Here is a 19,362-nt window from a genome sequence, read left to right as displayed (position 1 = left end):
CTCTGCCCTCAAGGTCTTCAACGCCAAAATAATAGCTCAGTTGCTGTATGGAATTCTAGTCTGGCTGCCAGGGTTTACCCAGCTGGTAAACAGAGTGCAGGAAGCTTTCCTTTTTAAGATTTTTGCTGTCCCACATTGTGTACCCTATGCAGCCTTGTGTCTAGAGCGAGGTCAACACAAGGTAGAGACCATTGCCTGGGCGAGATTTCTTCTATGTTGGTTAAACATCTACCTCACATTAGACAAAGATCACCTCCTCAGCGAAGTCTTGTCAGACCCCTTTCTTTCCCCAGGGCTACAAGTTTAACATAAAGGTATAGCAACTTGAACTGTCAATGGAACTTTTGCAATCCACCATCTGCCAAGGCTGTTATAAAAACTAGGTTGTGGGACATTGAACACCAGGAACTAACAGCAGCAGCAGCAGAGAAAACATGTTCCCCTCTTTACTTTCAGCTTTCTTGGGCACATGAAACTAATTATAATTATCTTGAATTTCTGCTTATCCCTCAAGAAAGAAGGGCATTTTCGCTGGCTAGGTTTAATTCAAACCCATCAAACCTCCTTTGGGGTAGGTTCTCCGGAATGGTGGAAGGAGAAAGAATTTGCCCATGTGAAGACCACCTGCTGGAAACTCTTACTCACATGGTTCTTAAATGTAAACTATATGCTGATCTCCACCAGCAGTTCCTAGATCAACTCTGCATCCCCAAATGGAAACCAGAGTTGGAGGTCATACATTTTCTATTACTGGGGAATGATCAGGAGCTCACCAAATTAGTGGCTAAATATCTTTATTTGGTTTTTTTTTGTCACAGAAACGTATTGCAGACGTCTGATCTCCCTGGAGACCTAGAGATGTAACGTTAGACTTTTTCGCCTCTTTCCATTTGACAAATGTTTTGTGACATTGGGGAGCTGGTAATTCTGTATTGATTTACTACGGATGTTTGTATGTGATGCCAATAAAAGGTTTGATGATGATGATAAGATGTATGTAATGCAAATGTTAAGATGTAAAGCTACACATGGCATTAAAGCTGCCAGCAAGACGAAGGGTCTGCCCTGCCTGACACAGTTACTGACGTATTCCTTCAAAATAATATGGATGTCTTGCATACACTCTCCCCTTCCCTTCTATTGATTTCTGACACTTTTAATCCAATGTCTCTTCCCGGGGCTTTCTCCCAATATATCACCCCGCCCAAAGGTGTCTCCTGAAAATGGATCTTCTCCCACTGTGTCCTTCTAAGTCTGAATGGCAAAATCATCCCCCCCCCCCTGGCCCCAAGCTCCTCCTTTCTTTGATTTACTGTCGATTATTATGAGACAAAAAGCAACTGCAGTTCCGTTTAAGTCTACCACAAGGTGGCACACCAGTTACAATGTCCATTGCAGCCCTATTATAGATGCACAACGCTCAAAATTAAGCTAAAACCATTAAAATATATTCTCAACAAAGGGAGCATGGATTGTTTCCAGAACATTTGTTTTAATGAACCTGTCAATGTTAATACACGTTTATCGGGGTCAATTGGTAGGCATGCATCTATTTCCAGAGACTGCTCATAAAATACTCAAAGAGAAAAAGAACCCTTTGTTGGTTTGAAAAGGACAGCATTCAAAACTTTTGGTGAAGAACACAATGGGGAAAAGAAGCCTCGGGTTAGAGTGGTGGGGGTGGGGGGAGTCCTGTTCCCCAGAAGCAAACATCATTGCTACCACCTTCCTCTGCACAATATCCAGGCCTGGCCTACCCTGAGGCGGGTGAAGCAGTTGCCTCTGACGGCAGAAGCCCCCGAGGTGGCACGCCCATGGGCCTGCTCCCACCGGCAGAGAAGCGGCACCAGCACTGGCACCTCACGTTTTGCCTCAAACGGGACACACTGGCCCTGACAGCATCAGCGCAAGTCCAGACCAGACCCCAGGTCCTGAGTTTTTGAATGACTAATCAAGATCCAACAACCTGCTCCTCCTTGCCTGCCAGCACCTCTGCGTGAGTGGAGGACATTATATATGTAGGTCTCACACAAAAATTTTGGCATTCACTGGCACAAGATGTGGCGATGGCTACTAGCTTAGATGCAGTTGAAGGCAAATGAATTAAGTTAACTTCATGGAACACAGGTCTATCAATGGCAATTAGCCATTATGGCTACACAGAACCTCCATGTTTCAATGTCACTACTTATCCAGCATAATCAAGGAGGGATGGATTTAAATGATTGCCTTCTGTTGGGTGACACACTTCATAAGGGGATGGTATGCACATATATGCAAACACTTTCCTCCTGCAGCACAGTAAATACGGTGTTTCCAGGGGGAGGTTTAAGGTCTGAAAAGCTGACCATGAGCTACCCAAACTCTAAAAAGAGGACAAAATCAAGAGTGCCACATTCAGGCCTTACTAAACATGGACCTAAGGTAGTCCTAATGATAAGGGTTCACTTCTTCCACAGTAAACTGAGCTCGGTCACTTCCAGATGACCTCTTTAGTGAGCATTCATCCTCATTTGCCTGTACAAAGTTTGCAAGAAGATGAGGACGGCATTGTGTCTAGCCACCACACACTTCCCAGTGCATTTTCCAATCACTTCTCTTACCTCGAAAAGTCTGATTGGTGGGGCTTTGTTGTGCAAGAACAACTTTGGCTGTATGCGGCAGTGACTGAATCCCACCACAAAATAGGAACAGTCTGGAACTGTCCCTTATCAAGAACTGACTGCTTGTCTGGAAGAAGATAGATGCACCATGTGCCCAGTCTTAAATCTAACTCCCGCCCAAGTAGGTCTACTTTTATAGGGGAGCGCCAACCCACCTCATTCATCCAAAGCTTAATGATAAAACAAGTCTTTCTATAAATCAAAGATGAGTCGATAGGGCCCTAATTGCTCCCCTATGCATGGCAGGGAACAAGAGCACTCCTTATCTACCTCCCATACCCACCTGGCACACCTGCCCTGCTTCCAATTCCCCAAGCTGTCTACAATGGGGCGTAATATTTAATGACAGTCCACACGTCAAAATTGCAATGTGTACAGTATTTCGTGAAGTCAGTTTCCCAGGCGAAAATCAACAATCGATCACAAAATCAGTCTATGCGCACAAAGGCTGTATTGAAAGTTATACCCACAAATGGATGGGGGGGGGGGCAAACAGATTCTGCCACATGCATCTGAGAGGAATTGGGGAATTACCAACAGAGAAGAAAGGGGTGCAGAGGGAGTAAGAAAACAGACAAAATCAACTCCCCTTTTGCTCTTGAAAAGTTGGCAACTCATGGCTTACAGCTCAGCCGCCACTGCGAGCAGCTGTGTTCGCACTAGCGGACGCCAGCCGTGCAGGCAATCAAGGATAATCTGGGAGTAATTATCCTTGCAAGCCCCTCCCCCGGGTTAGGGGGGGGAGCTTTCCCTCATGGATCATCCAATAACTGCCTCTTGCTCTGATGGAATGTGGGGGCAGGGACACAGGGGGTAGCGCTGCACGTATTGGAAACTCCCCAATGCTGCCACCATGAGTGGAGGTATCTGTTTTTTATGAGAAGTATTTGAATTTGGATTTAAGAAGCAGGCGTGTTCCTGGAAGGAGAGACAGATAACCTGCAAAATGAATCAGCCACTGAGTGCCATGTTATGAACTGGAGAGGACTTTCATCATCACAACTGGAATGCTAGTAGGTGAAGGAAAGCCTTTGTTCTTTCTTTATATTACTTTACTGTTGTGCTATGAATTGGCAAGCCTTCACTGAAAAACAATTAACTATTAATTAACCATCAAGGGACTGAAATTACTAATGGATTACAGCTATGTATGGAATGCAGGGGGACATAACAAGAACTTATGGATCTATTTACAGAATGCTGAAAGAATGGATTGTGCGGAATTTTATGAGGATTCACACATTGTCATTTAAAAAGAGCTCAACTCTATATATTACAGTTTGGATGAGATGCCAGCTCGTTAAAAGCAAAAAGATAATACAGTGGTACCTCTGGACACAAACAGGATCTGTTCCGGATCCCCATTTGCATCCTGAAGCGAACATAACCTGTGTCTGTGCGTGTGTGGGTCGCGATTTGCCGCTTCCGCACATGACATCATTTTGACCATTCCGTCACTTCCGGGTCACCATGGAGTACAACCCAAAAGCGCTCAACCTGAAGCATATTTAACCTGAGGTATGACTTTAATTGGAAGTGATCCAGTCGTGGCCAGACCTGGACTACTTTCGATTTCAAAGTAAGATGGACAGCTGTTGCATACCTGAAATAGAGCTCTCAAGGGAGAAGCAATGTGAAGGAAGGTGTTTTGATTTCAACATGGACAAAGGAAGAAAGCAAATATTCCCTCTGCAAATTCCCTCTACAAGCTAAAAAGTTCCCTCTGCAAGCTAAAGAATATGGATTTATAAAAATATGATGGAAAGTCATTCATCACTGGCTGCGAGAACAAAGGGTTGGATAGGAATGGTGGAACTTGGACTAAGTAAGAGAGCTGGCGCAGGATTAAGGGAATAACATCAACTTCCAAGAGCAGGAAGACGGGAAGTCAGGCAAAATGTTTAATTCAGATTAATTGGCTAGTATTGAGATTTGGCATGATTTGGAAATGTATTAATGTGGTTACCATTGGATTGTTATTAATGAAAAATTAATAAAAAAATATTTATTTTAAAAAAAGAAAAGTTGGCAACTCACATATTTCAGGGCAGAGCCAAAACAAAGGGGTCTTACTCCAGTTTGAGCCCAAATCCAACTAAATAACTGCATATTTTCATATCAACATGTATGTGTGGAAAGCCAGTGTAGGTTTCTGCTTCCTACAGAGGTGCAATTCAGGGTGAGGGGACTCCACCTCTCTACATTTCAGACTGCATATTATTCTTCAGGATCACCGATATCCCTCACCAACTTCACGGGACTACGTACCAGCTGTTGTTGTAACTCAGGATTGGAATCATGCACAAGGAATGTATGAAAAGGCACAAATATAAGTGGTTGCTGTTTGATCTGTGATAACATAGCTACAGCAAGTATATATAGAAAAAACAAAACACACCAAATGCTTATAAAATGCATTTAGTACACACACACACACACACACACTCTTTGCAGCCCTTCTTGGGTTACTTTGTGCTTGTGTACAGTGTCAATATTTGTGCACAAGTAACATGCAATTCAGCCTTATACAGGCACAGCAAATTCCCTTAAAAACCGAAGCTTCTGGAAAGGGGGATAGAGGCAAAGACTGCAGCGATGGAACAATTGCTTCCACTGGGGGGTGGGGGGCAGAAAAGTTTGTGCCCCTTTGAAATAATTCTGCTGAAACTCCTTAATAAACAAATAGAAAACGAAGGCTAAGCCATCTCTGAAAATGTTTGCGTTTTCAACTGCTTGCTCTTTAACGGAAATAAATAAAAGTCGAGGCATGAGCATAATCGTGATAGAAGAGGAGAGAAAATTTAACAAGGAGGGAATTCTCCCATTCAAATCCTTGATAGGAAGATGAGTAAATAATCCGAGCTGGGCCAAAGGGTGCCACCATGGCAACAGCAAGCAGGAAGAGACTTACAAGTTAGTCAGCTGCTGTACGGGAGAATCAGTGGCCATCTCTGTCAGTGGAAGTAATCTGATCCCAACTTTCTGTCCTTTTAAGCCATCAGGCTCCTTGTGCCTTTTGAACAAGCTGAAAAGACACCAAGCTCAACGCACCTACAAAGATTGGCACATGTTGCTGTTTGCCTCCCACCCCCATGTCATTCAGAATGAGACTAATCCTGATGGGCAGTGACAAACGCATGGATGCACACTCGTAGCTCCTGTTCCAGACCAACACAATTCACTTCAACATACTGAGAAGAGAAGCCGCAGATTCGTTCTTTTGCTATCGTCTGTGATGAAAGCAAACAGGAAAATAAATGATGGGGGCCCCAGGTTAAGATTGGTACAGTCAAACTTCGGCTCCCAAACGCCTCCGTTATCATACATTTTGGCTCCTGAATGCCGGAAACCCAGAAGTAACTGATCCACCTTTTCAACGATTTTCGGAAGCTGAAGGGCTTCTGGAGAGGTGTTTTTTTCCTTCCCTCCATTGACTTTGTCGACTGCCCTTTGCTCCTCGGTTGTCAAATGTTTCGGAAGTCAAACGGTCTTCCGAAATGGATTATGTTCGACAACCAAGGTTTGACTATCATCTCTCTTGCCAAAGCACCAGAACCGATGCACCATATTTTGGCCCTTTAGTTCACAGTGTTTCTTATTAGTATTTTTATTTAAAAGTTTTCAACAAAGATTTTTCACAGTGCTTTCCATAAGAAGCATTCACTAACAAAAGCCTGGCCTGGAGTAAAAACCAGCACCCTGCATAGAGAGTAGGATCAGCAGCAGCCTATGCTCATGCACAAAGATAGAAGCATCATTATTATTATTATTATTATTATTATTATTATTATTATTATTATTATTATTATTATTATTATTATTATTTTCACTCCTACCACTTAGTGAACACAGTTTCCCCTGGTTTACAGAAGGCTCTGTGGTAGTTGAAACAGAAAAGGTAGGTGACTGGAGTGGAAGTGGTTCTCCACCAAAGTCCAAGCTGAACAATTATGGCATAAATTCCAAAAAGGAAGAAGAAAGGAGATGGGATCCATGATGGCAGAGGCAGTGAAGTATCTCACCTGCTTTGTAACAGCTGTCCAAGTGCGTTTCCTGTTCCAGGTGGTGAATGACCTAGCAAATCTTGGATCTCCATGCTCAACCTTCCTATCCAAAATACTGAGGAGTTTTAACTAAGCTGTTTTTTCCAGTGCGCACTCACCATTATTGTCTTAACATATCTGTTGCGAATTAACCCAATGCACCAAAACCTCCCTGCAATTATACTTGGGGTCTCTTTCGAAAATGAACATTGGATCCAGTGCCATTTCCACTTGAAGCGCTTTCCCGCAGGGCCCTAATGCGCCCCGTGTTCCTTGCCTGGGTGGAAGAGGCTACGTGCACTTCGCCTGAGTTGTTTCCCATCTCTGGCCAGGCTGTTCAGTTCCCCCCACTTTGCGTGCTTCAGCAATGGAAGCAAATTAGAGAGACCCCTCACCATCCTTGTCCCCCTTTCTCTACAAGGGTCAGGTTGCAAAGCCAGTGCTCAGTCCTGTGCAAAAGGTGATTTCCTTTGTATTCAGAACAGGGGTGCCAACTTGAAATATTGGGGTGGGTGTCACGGAAGCTACACCCTGCATAATCGATCCCAAGTTCCAGCACACACACATACACAGCATTTGAACAGCAATGCCCATAAACGTGGGGGGCCGGCTCCCTCAAATATTTTATGGGTTGTGGCGAAGGGACCTCGGCCCCTAGGAGTTGACTCCTATAATAGTAATAATAATTTATTATTTATACCCCAGCCACTCTGGGCAGCTTCCAACAGAACACTAAAATACAATAACCTATTAAACGTTAAAAGCTTCCCTAAACAGGAGGATACAGGAGGATAATTTGGGGTTCTAGACCTAAGTATTAACCCCATCACGTGCTTTCAGGAGGTTCAGCTTGGGCAGTTTCACACACTACTAACATGTTCACATTCACATTTCGGATGCCTAGCAAAAACAGTGAATGAATGGGACAGAAGAGCTTGTGGGACTTGCACAGGTCAATGAGCTCTTTATGCCTCCATCTCCTACCTCTGGGAACCAATGAGACCAATCCTTCCCCTTTACAGTGGTGCCCCGCAAGACGAATGCCTCGCAAGACGAAAAACTCGCTAGACGAAAGGGTTTTGCGTTTTTTGAGCTGCTTCGCAAGACGAATTTCCCTATGGGCTTGCTTCGCAAGACGAAAAACGAAAACGTCTTGCAAGTTTGTTTCCTTTTTCTTAACACCATTAATACAGTTGCGACTTGACTTCGAGGAGCAACTGATAGAACGCGGTGTGGTAGCCTTTTTTGAGGTTTTTGAAGACTTTGGTGATTTTTGAAGCTTTTCCGAAACTTCTTTTGCAGCCATTTGGTAAGTTAAACTTTTAAAACTTTTTGGGGGGGTTTTGGATTTTGGGTTGGGGTGTTTGGAATTCAAGGACTTGGTGTTGGGGAGGGGTTTGCAAGAATCTGGAAGCTTGTGTGTTTTTTTTCTGCATTTTTATGATTCTCTGTGACCATTGGGCCACCCTGCTGTTTTTTAAAAAAATATCTGGATTTGAATTTCTGTGTGGTGGGTGGCTGGGGGAACAGTTGAGGAGGGGGTTCTTCAGCAAGAAGCAAAGAGTGGAAGAGGAACCTTCTTCGAGTTGTCCCCCAGAGTCTTAGAAAATGTACTGTACACTTTGTTGATTTTTAAATGTTTTTCTGTCATGTTTAGAAACTTAATTTATTGTTCCTTCAGTTTTTGAAATGCTCTTTACAGTATGTGTGACTTTAAAGAGCACTTAATAAACTCTTGTACCAAATTTGGCTTTGTTTGGACTTTTTTTGACCATAGGAACGCATTAATTGAATTTCAATGCATTCCTATGGGATTTCGTGCTTCGCAAGACGAAAAATTCGCTAGACGAAAAAACTCGCGGAACGAATTAATTTCGTCTTGCGAGGCACCACTGTATATTGCCTAAAAAGCAGTGGCGTACCCAGGGGTTGGCCCCAGTAAAAGGCAGACCCATGGGAGCACAAAAATTGCACCTGTCTATTCTGGCTCATAGGGACGCGGGTGGCACTGTGGGTAAAACCTCAGTGCCTAGGACTTGCCGATCGTATGGTCGGCGGTTCGAATCCCCGCAGCGGGGTGAGCTCCCATCGTTCAGTCCCAACTCCTGCCCACCTAGCAGTTCGAAAGCACTCTTAAGTGCAAGTAGATAAATAGGTACCGCTTTATAGCGGGAAGGTAAATGGGGTTTCCATGTGCTGCGCTGGTGCTGGCTCGCCAGCTGCAGCCTCTTCACGCTGGCCACGTGACCCGGAGGTGTCTTCGGACGGCGCCGGCTCACGGCCTCTAGAGCGAGATGAGCACGCAACCCTAGAGTCGGACATGACAGGCCCGTATGGGCAGGGGTACCTTTACCTTTATTCTGGCTCAGTTCCTCTAGCAAGGATGCAAGGGACCGATACATCTCCTTGCCAAGAGCACAATGGAGCCTAGGTATGTGCAGTTCCTAGGAAGCCTGGGAATTGGTTCATTTCCCCCACCCCAGCCCCCAAAAAATATAGTCCGGCCCCCAACAGTGTCTGAGGGACAGTGAACCGGGCCCCTGTTTAAAAAGTTTGAGGACCCCTGCTCTAGATATTGTTGGGTTACTGCTCCTCCCATCATCCTTCCTATCTCTGAAATTAAGAGCAGCTGAAGTGCAAATTGAGCAGCCCACTTTACTAGAAATTAATGAGATAGAAAATGGCAGCATTTCTAATTTACACAACTAGGTCTGTGTTATAATCGAAAGTAAACTGCTCCTTGTAGTAATGGGGGGGTATGGAAATTAAGGAAATCTATGGAAATTAAGGAAAAGAATAAGCACTGCGTGTTCAAGAAATGGAATGGAAGAGACACTCTCCTGCAGTACCCAAACAAACACTTGAGAAATAAGTGGGGGTGGAAAGAGAATAGAAAATAAATGAGAAGCTGAACTCAGCAGGCAAAAACAGGGCAGAGGCTACCTGCTGCTGCTGACTGCGCAGGTCTGTTATCTCCTTCAGATCCTCATCATGAAGTCTCTTCATTTCCTCACATGACTGCTGGAGGTGATTGTGCTCTCGTACCAACTGGCTATTCTTCCGCTTCAAAGTGTCCATGTCCTCCTTCAGCTGTGACTGGTCACTCAGCAGACGACTGTGCAGTGTACTGTTCAGATATTAGAAATGTACACAGGAAGCGCTTGTAAAAATGCTCCAACGACAATTAAAAAGCAATTTCAGAAAACACGGAACAGCAACGTTGCTTTATCAAGTAAACATCCCCATAAAAGAACCACCACAAATACAGCAAATCCTCTGGACTCAGAGGGGTTTATTAATTATATACAGCTGTGTCTCTCCAGATGTTGTTGGGCTCCTCATCAGTCCAGCCAGCATGCCAAACATCAGTTGTATTCCAAGACTCTCTGGAGGATCATAGTTTAGTCACCACCATTATATAGACTATCAAACACAGAAATTACTACGTGTGGTGTCATCTCCTCCAATTTGATAAAGAAGTTAAAAAATTAAGAAATATCCACCATTAGAAACCACCAGATTTGCACTGTTGCCTGGTGGTATGCATTTTTTTGATGTCTAGTTGCCCTTAAGAGAATCCTCCTTAGCAGTGTTATTTACTGCACTGGACTCCAACTTGGGACTAGTGAAAGCAGGGTTCTGAAAGGGGGAAGCAGGGGACAAGTATGATCAATGTATGATGAGAAGGTCATCCACACCAAGCTAAGCTTATACTCCCCACCATAATTTTCAGAAACTGGCTCTCCATCTTCAAAGATATTTTTTAAAACTAATCCTAAATCTGCAGCCAAAAGCTTTGAACATCATCTCTTTATTGATGTTAAAATGATGGCATTTTAAAAGTTGACTGAAGCTGGAGATAAGAAAACTACGATGAAGGACCTTTGAACATTAAAATCTAAGGCAGCTTAACTGACACATAGTAATGGTAGGAGGAAACCAAAATACATCTCTGTGCATATGCGGTGTGCCTTTACTTACTGATAGAAATCAGCCTCCTTAGCAGATTCTTCACATCTTTTTAGCGTTTTGGTGTGTTGGTTCTGTAGAGACTGCAGATCGGACATTGCCTTCATGCACTGAATCTTCAGCCTTTCATAATCATGGTTTGGCTTGGGGCTAGGCCTACCACAAAGATAGATTTCAGCTGAGCATGACCTTAACACAACATTCACATGAATACACATCAAACATTTTAAGTATTAAGGTGAAAGAAAACACACACCCCTCCCCCAAAGGTTAGTTTATATGAAACAAAAATGATGTATTAAGCATACTCTGTACCCACATGGAACAGAGTTGGCCACTGGTGGTTTAAATAATTTGCAAAGATAACATCACTAGTTAACAAAGACTGGTACAGTCATCTTCTAGGGTCATCTAGTTCAACCCCCTGCAATGCAGGAATCTTTTGCCAAACACAGGGCTGTAACCCACAACCCTGAGATTAAGCGTCTCATGCTCTCTGACTGAGCCATACTAGGCATCCTTAGCTGCCCCCCACCCAACTCAAACAGCTGTGGCTTGGAAAAGAGCCAAAGACCCATGCTCAAGTGCACATGCTTTAGACCTGGGAATTTACCCTCATGTGACCGTTCAGTCTTTTACCTGCAGTCATCAAAGGTTGACCCAGGAGACGACAGTGCAAGACGCTTCCTCAACTCATCCCTCTCACGGGTAACCTGGCGGAGCTGAAACAAAATGGTCTCCAGTTTCTCATTCATCTGCCTCACATCAATGACTGCAGGGGGTGGTGATGATGGTTTACCCGTTGTACCTGTTGCCAAACACAAACAAGCACGGAATTAGGGGGTTAGACAAGAGCATTTAAAAAAAACAACCCCAAACAACCCCCAAGTATTCTGTTTGCCAGAAAAGGTGGATAAGTGAACAAGCTATTCCAAAGGAAAAGACTGATAAATTTGCCAGGGCCATGCATGGCTGCAATAAAGACAGACTTGGGGTGCTATCCACAATGCTTCCACCAACAATTGTTTTGCTGATTTGTTATCCCCTAAAATTAGTTATCTAAACACAATGTATTGAGAACTGAAGTCAAGTTTCTAGGCCGTGTAGCTTTGGAGACCAGCTTGAATACCACTGAGTGCCACCTGAATGACTCCCAAAGATTATCAAAATAACAGAGCGGTAAAATTTCTTATAAAGAATAAAATCTTAGGGCCTACTCTCTGGGCACAGTATTCTGTCTTCAGCTACCTATTCCTCTTACACTGATTTTCTACTTAATCCTAGGCTATCTGGAGATTATTAAAAAAGCAAATGCTGACAACTGGAGCACTGTGGAGCAAGCTGAAGAGCTAATGGTGACAAAAGCAATAAAACAAACAAACCAGAGCCAAAGGGATTCAAATTCTGCCTTTTCCATGGGAGGAAATTCTGAAATAAGTCCCACAGCCCTTCTCTTCATTAAAATGTCCCCCAGAAACAGATTCTCTCTGCTCAATTTAAGAGGGAGCCTGAGTTTTTCATTACCACAAAAGGTTTCCTAGCATTGTCAAGTGTGACTTGGCATATGCTTCAAGTAGCCCTCTAGCTTCAGGGGATGGGGAAGATTTGCAACACTCATCCCTTTCCTTACAGAGGACATTTCTAGCTGAATGCTAAAAGGCTTTTTATTTCATCTGACAGCTCACTTCAGTGTGAAGGAAGTGACCTGGGCTTAAGCTCTGTCTTCTTTTTTCCACCTGACTGACTGCTTCATGCCACAGCATTTCCATCCTTCGCTCCAGCCAATCCAATTCCTTCCAACACGCTTGGGCCTGGAGACCGAAGCTCCGTTTTCTAAATTATTCCCCCACCTTTCGGTAACGTGCCTCTTTTCAGACAAACTGGATTTGTCATAACATATTTATTACAACTGCGTCCAAGTGCAGCTTGTTTTGTCAGCTTAAATAAGTGCTTCACAACTCAATTTTTGCTTCCACACTCAGCCCTGAGAACCAATCAGTATGTGGGTCACTTTTTCAGGCTTGCTTCCAGGTAGCCAGTTTCCACTCATCACCAAAGTAGGCTCACTCATCTAACAGGGATGTGTCTCATCAACATGGTATTGTGTTCAATGTACTATACACACAATGTCCATGAACTTTGGGGATAAAAAAGGAGATATAAATATGGTGGCTGGGGACAAAGAGGGCAGTGTCCTCCAACTTGGCAACCTCCAAGAAAAAACTGTTGGCAGTTGCAGCGCCTGCTGTAGGTATAGAGACTGATGCGGGAGAGACATGTTTTGTTGCAGCTGGGGCAGATGAAGATGTGTGATTGTGCACCACTGTGTTGTTTCTTCTCCTCCCATCCAGCGGCCATTTCTCCTTGTCACTGCTATGGATGCACAATTTGATGGCCTTTCTCCAGGAACTTCGATCATCTGCAAGGGATTCCCACATGGTGTGGTTAACGTCACTAGCCTTTGTGTCACATTTGCAGACATCTGTGTAACACAGAGATGGTCTGCCAATTGCCCTGGTGACTGAAGCCAGCTCCCCATAGAGCACATCCTTGGGAATCCTGCCATCTTCCATTCTGTGGACATGGCAAAGCCAGCATAGACATCGCTAAGACAGGAGTGCGAACATGCTGGGAATATGGACTTGGGAAACATCTTTGTTTCACATTCTATCCTGCCATGCGCTACTGAAAGTCCTCCTGATGCAGATGTGGAAGGCGTTGAGGCATCTCTCCTGAGGGCTGCAAGTTGCCCACGACTCACTTCCATAATGCAGTGTGCCGAACATGCAGGCTTCGTAGACCTTCATCTTCGTATCACATTCTCCGATACCCTTTTGTGGAGGTGGGCCCTTGCCAAAGCTATTTTGACATTACACTTGTCCAGCTCAGCATCGATGGAAAGATTGCTGGTTATGGTGCATGAATGTATTGCTGTGAACCCAGAAGCAGCAAGAAAAGGGGGCGTGGCAGACTTATACACACTCCTCCATTGCGTGCAATGACACAAAATTCAACCCCCAAACAAATCAGGGGTTGCCTGTACTACACAGATGGTACTGCACTTCTTTGCACATGTCAAAAATGCTTTCTTCTATATCACCTAATTTTGGGTGGAGGATTGCAATAAACTTTGTACGTATCATTTATGTTGGGAATGTCAGTTAGTGCAAGATTTTTAGAATTTTGATAATTACTGAAGAAACTATTGTTTTTTGTCCAAATTTAATGTTACTAAATATTTTGATGATGCCAATGTAAATATATTGTCAAAAGAACTGGCTTTATATATGATCTTGGAAGCATGGGAAGTACCGTATTTTTTGCTCTGTAAGACTCACTTTTTCCCTCCTAAAAAGTAAGGGGAAATGTGTGTGCGTCTTATGGAGCGAATGCAGGCTGCACAGCTATCCCGGAAGCCAGAACAGCAAGAGGGATTGCTGCTTTCACTGTGCAGCGATCCCTCTTGCTGTTCTGGCTTCTGAGATTCAGAATATTTTTTTTCTTGTTTTCCTCCTCCAAAAACTAGGTGCGTCTTGTGGTCTGGTGCGTCTTATAGAGCGAAAAATACGGTAATTGCAACTCATTGGGTGGGAAACAGCCCCATTTTTTACACTGGATGCTTGGTACCACTCTGAAGTATAGCTATAATGGAGCAAATTATGCATAATTTGAAATTTCGACAAGGACTAGATCCTCTAGCCACTTTTATATGATTTGGCATTCTTTCATGACATATACAATGGGACCATCATTTTCAAGGCAACCCTTGTCACAAACCTGGCAAATCTGAAACTACAGTTGCAATCGAATTTATTCAACCCCCATTGCAAAGCAGTTTTATTATCAAAATTTACATACTTTCAGCTGTATGCAATGAGCAAATCAAACCAAAGCAATTGAAATAGCTCAACACAACGGATGCTTCAAGTAGTTTCTCCAAATTCTGCTGGAAAGGCACTGGCTTCTCCAGTCTCACTATTATTCAACCCCTTGGATGGAATTCCTCGCAACAGCACAAATACAAACTGGTGTTGTCTCAAGCACACCCGATGCAACTCAAGGGCTTTGTGAGTTGCACCAGGTGTGCTTGAGGTGGAACACATGAAAAAAGGACCACCATTTTTCGGAAGACATATTTGCATGTGACGGATTGTATTTAAGGCCTCTTCCACTGGAAAAATGCAGCCAACTTGTAACCTGAGCTTCTGTGACTGTAATCTGTGCCACTGTGATTACAGTCCATGGGCATTTGTGGTGTCTGCTGCCTCAACCTTGTATCCCTATGGAGAGGTGCCTGCAGTTACAACACATGGCTAGCAAGGGAAGTGAAAGGCCATATGGGCTGGCGGGCATCAGAGAACCTTGGAAAGAGTTGCAGGGGTTCTTGCTTCTAAAGAAAGGTATCTCCTTGTGTGACCTTGGCTCCTAAATGCAAAACAAGTGTCCTTGTTCCTGCCATTTCTATCAGAATGATGCGATTAAAAAACTACTTATGCAAGGGTCAGGGGTGAGGCGCACAACTGTGGGGGAAGATATATGCATAAAAGTAAAAGAATTGCTCTTCACATCTCACTGGCATCTGAAAAAAGCACATGATGCAACAGAGTAAAACTGAGAAAAAGGCACGGTAAACCAGGCCAATGCTCTTTGTGAACCACTAAGCAGCAGGGCATAGTTCAACTGCTACCAAGTTCGTCCAAAGTCTCATGTTTTTGGTGCTTGGGTGGGTTTACAATATAGCACGGGTGGTGCTATGGTCTAAACCACTGAGCCTCTTGGGCTTGCCGATCAGAAAGTTGGTGGTTCAAATCCACGCGACAGGGTGTGCTCCTGTTGCTCTGTGCCAGCTTCTGCCAACCTAACAGTTTGAAAGCACACCAGTGCAGGTAGATAAAAAGGTACTGCTGTGGTGGGACGGCAAACGGGGTTTCTGTGCGCTCTGGTTTCCGTCATGGTGTTCTGTTGTTCCAGAAGCAGTTTAGTCATGCCTTAACACAATCCTGGAAGTGTTAAAACAGATCTTCCCCCCAAACAAATACAATGTACGGAATCACCACTTCTAGTTGTGCAAGAACAAGGACTGCACTTCCAGCAGAGTTCTCAGCTATTTCACCTGTGTGTATTATGAACAAGAAGGTAGATTTGTTCACAATCAACATGCACTCAAAGCAAACAACCACCACACCTAAGGCACAAGCACGGTTCTTACCAGTACTGCTGAGAGAACTGCTGCTTTCAGAGTCTGATGGCATTATGGACAGTACGCTGTAAGTCGATCCTGTGGGGGGTGGGGAAGATAAAAATTTACAGATTAAAAAAAAAGTGTTGCTTAATTTACATGGGATATGCAGTTAGCAAGCACCAGCAACCTTAAAAGTTTTCCTACCATCTCCCAATCCCCCTTTCTCTAAAACAGCTTCTCACCTTGTCACCTATGGCAAATAGCAGAAGTGATGGGGTGAGGATAAAGGGCGTTTTGTTCCCTTCATTCCATGACTACCAGTTTAGGTAGGCCAGTCAAACTGAAGACTAAGTCGGCTGCCACCACTCCCCTTTATACTCCTAATCTTGGACAGGAGAGAGCTCTGAAGCAGAGAGAGCATCCAGCCTTAGACACAAATACACCCATGCACCTACTTAGCATAAACTAAGGAACTAGGAACATTGGAAGCTGGAATAATCCTGCAAGTTTCCATACAAATGCATCCAGGACCCCAACAGTCAAATTCTGCCACATTTATTCAAAATATAAAAGAAAGAGAAATAATAAAATAAACAAGTGTCTATTACATCCTATCCTATTATAGCTACTTACAGTCTTTTGGCTTTATGTATAGCATAAAAGGTCAGTTGAGGGATTTTGTGTGACAACAGCACACTTTTTAAAGAATTCTGATCCAGGTGGGCCTTAACTAACAGCTGGCAGTGTCAAAACAATCACAAGCCAGTCAGGTGATTGTCCTGGGGGCCGAAACTGGGGCGCATTGAATTTTCATCTTTCAAATTTCAAAAATGAGGGGCACTAAGAAGTTGCAACATGGCTGGGGAATTACAGATACAATTCATATAATTTAGTTTTGTTCGCTAAGTAAAATGTGTGTAAAATTGCACAGAAATAATGAAAAATGATTTTCAAGCTGTTGCAGTTATAGTATATATCATTATTATTTTTTATTTAGCATTACCTGACATTTTCAGAAGGTAAAATTGCAATTCTTTGGTTTTCAGAAAGCATCAAACATAGACTTACCCAGCTAAATGTTATCCAACCACAAAAATCCCTCACACCCAAAACTATATTTTAAGACTCCTCACTGAAGAAATTCACAAAAATTAAGCTCCACGCCCTAAAATGACATGACCTACAAACAACCAAGGGGCATTGAGTGAGAGATGGGCTACTTGGCTAGAGAAAGGCTGGAGATAGGCAATCAAGGTGCAGAACAACAGTCTTTTTTCAGCTCTTGGAAGTAACTCCTTACAGAAATTGGAGGACTGGGGAGATCGAACAGGCTCAAAGGAGGAGGTTAGGGAGAGCAGAAATGTGCTACAACCCTCTCCTCCCAGCAACCAGGCAGGGGAATTTAGCTGGAACAGGACTCTGGTTCACCCATGCTCCCTCACCAAACACAAAATGTCTGCAACTGGTCCCCAAATACATTCATCCATCTGTACATATTCCCACGCATATGAGTGACACCATTTTTACCAAAAGGAAATGAAACCCAGAAGTGCCATTCTCCTTTACAATCTATACAAGGGTGTACCTGTTCATAAAGCGAAAAAAGGGAGGACATGTACAGCTTTCCTCAAGCATCCCTAAAAGCTTGAGAGTATCCTAAAAAGGTGTAAACTTTTCCCACCCCTTTCCCTAAGATACAGAATTGCACTGCAGTGGCAATCCCAACTACCCCCACAAACTCCAAATTTTCAATACCCCATTGTGGCTGTGTCTATTCACCCACTCCCACTCCTCCAGGCTGCTGGATAGTTAAAAGGTTGATGGTTTTTTGGTGTGTGTGTTTTTTAAACATCCTTTCCCTCAGGACTGCAGGTCTCTTCAGAGGGAAAGATCCTCCATATAGCCACGGTCCCTGGCCTGATGCCTGACTTGAACCACAGACTGAAAAAGGAATGCCAACCATTAAAACTGTGTATCCTTTCTCATCAGTGCAGCCAGATGACAGCCACCAGGCATATCGGGGCCTGGCAGACCTCCACAGAAGCAGCTGGTGCCACAAAAACAAGAAATACCCATATGGGAGATCAACTGGCAACAGGGAAAACGGAGGAAAGAGATTAGCACACAAATCCGAAAGTAATTAAACGAAAGGGCTTCTCTCCTTCCTTCTGTCTCGTTAACCTCAAATGGTCGTACTGCAAAAGAAAAAAGCCAACAGCACTGGTCACTGTAATTATTTGGAACAAAGACAGCAACAAGTACTTTGTCCAATGCAAGACTACTTAAATGGGAAAGGATGACCAATCCTTCAGCAGAAAGGCCAAATGAGGCAAGGCTGTAACCCATCACATGCCAACAAATGGCACAGTGGGCAAGAATAATGTAGTGTTACATAAAAAGGCTCAGGATGTCATGGTAATGAGTGACGGTTTACTGAGCCGCCTCCTGCCTATCCTACACTAAGGCGGCAAAGGGAAATGCTCTCAGCAAGAGAAAACAAGTCCTCCCTCTTCCCTGGCCAGTTCCGCCAACAAACTGCTCAGGTTGACTACGCTCTAGCTCCCTCCCTCCCTTGCCAATGCCAGTGGGATTGAATCTGGCTCCAGGACAAGTAGCCAACTTTGGGCTCTTCAGTAATCAACAGCTGAATTGAGACTGACAACAAAAACAAGAAGAGCTGATTGTGCTAAAGGCACTCTCTGACCCATCACATACCCCTGATATAAAACAGTCTTTACTTGGCATGTAAATGCCACAATGGCAGGAAGCAGTCAGATCTTCCACAGCAGGAAATTGCGCAGCTTGGATGCCATGACAGAGAAGCAGTGTTCGAAATGTGTCAGGTGCATTTTGCACCTGGCTTTCGACCCCTTGCGACCAAGTGAAGATGTCTCGGCGCAAGGATGGTGCCTGACATCTCCACCACCTGGGAAGCATTGGAACTGGACTGCTTTCACACACTAATGCCCCGTCCTGTGGAATTCTATCAGTTATATTTTATCTGCACAATCGGAATGAATTCTGGAACCAAATTGCTTTTTCTGTGCAGCCTGAGCAGGAGCAGTCACCATTAAGAAAAACAGGTTGGAATAGGCCACAATATATTTGGACTGTCCCTGGATCAAGCACCGTATTTTTCGCTCTATAAGACGCACCAGACCACAAGACGCACCTAGTTTTTGGAGGAGGAAAACAAGAAAAAAAATAGTCTGAATCTCAGAAGCCAGAACAAGAAGAGGGATCGCTGTGCAGCGAAAGCAGCGATCCCTCTTGCTATTCTGGCTTCTGGGATAGCTGTGCAGCCTGCATTCGCTCCATAAGACCCATACACATTTCCCCTTACTTTTTAGGAGAGAAAAAGTGAGTCTTATAGAGCAAAAAATACAGTAACTTTTCTGCTTTAACCTCTCAAAGCTCTTAACCTAGCTCAAGGTTGTCATCTGAACTAGCCCGATGTTTAACTGAGAATCAATCACAGTCAGTCCATCAATTGAAAAATAAGACT

The 19,362-nt window shown here is 43.9% G+C and overlaps 1 protein-coding gene across 14 annotated transcripts in view; it reads right to left on the bottom strand.

Annotated features, from left to right (window-relative positions):
• DLG5 (discs large MAGUK scaffold protein 5) overlaps positions 1-19,362 on the bottom strand; it is a 116,036-nt gene that overhangs the window by 49,086 nt on the left and 47,588 nt on the right. For 8 of the 14 annotated variants that reach the window (XM_081191486.1, XM_081191492.1, XM_081191496.1 and 5 more), the window contains exons 2-5: positions 15,885-15,953; positions 11,315-11,483; positions 10,688-10,864; positions 9,650-9,833 (exon numbers count right to left, since the gene is read on the bottom strand). In XM_081191486.1, coding sequence (XP_081047612.1) covers positions 9,650-9,833; positions 10,688-10,864; positions 11,315-11,483; positions 15,885-15,953 — 599 coding nt within the window. The remainder of the gene's footprint in view (positions 1-9,649; positions 9,834-10,687; positions 10,865-11,314; positions 11,484-15,884; positions 15,954-19,362) is intronic. The other 6 variants (XM_081191493.1, XM_081191499.1, XM_081191495.1 and 3 more) reach the window with 1 other exon arrangement.

Source organism: Podarcis bocagei, assembly GCF_964188305.1.
Source record: "Podarcis bocagei genome assembly, chromosome: 4".
NCBI lineage: Eukaryota > Metazoa > Chordata > Lepidosauria > Squamata > Lacertidae > Podarcis > Podarcis bocagei.
The sequence above is the reverse complement of the archived record's forward strand: the minus strand, read 5'-3'. Positions and strand labels throughout refer to the sequence as shown.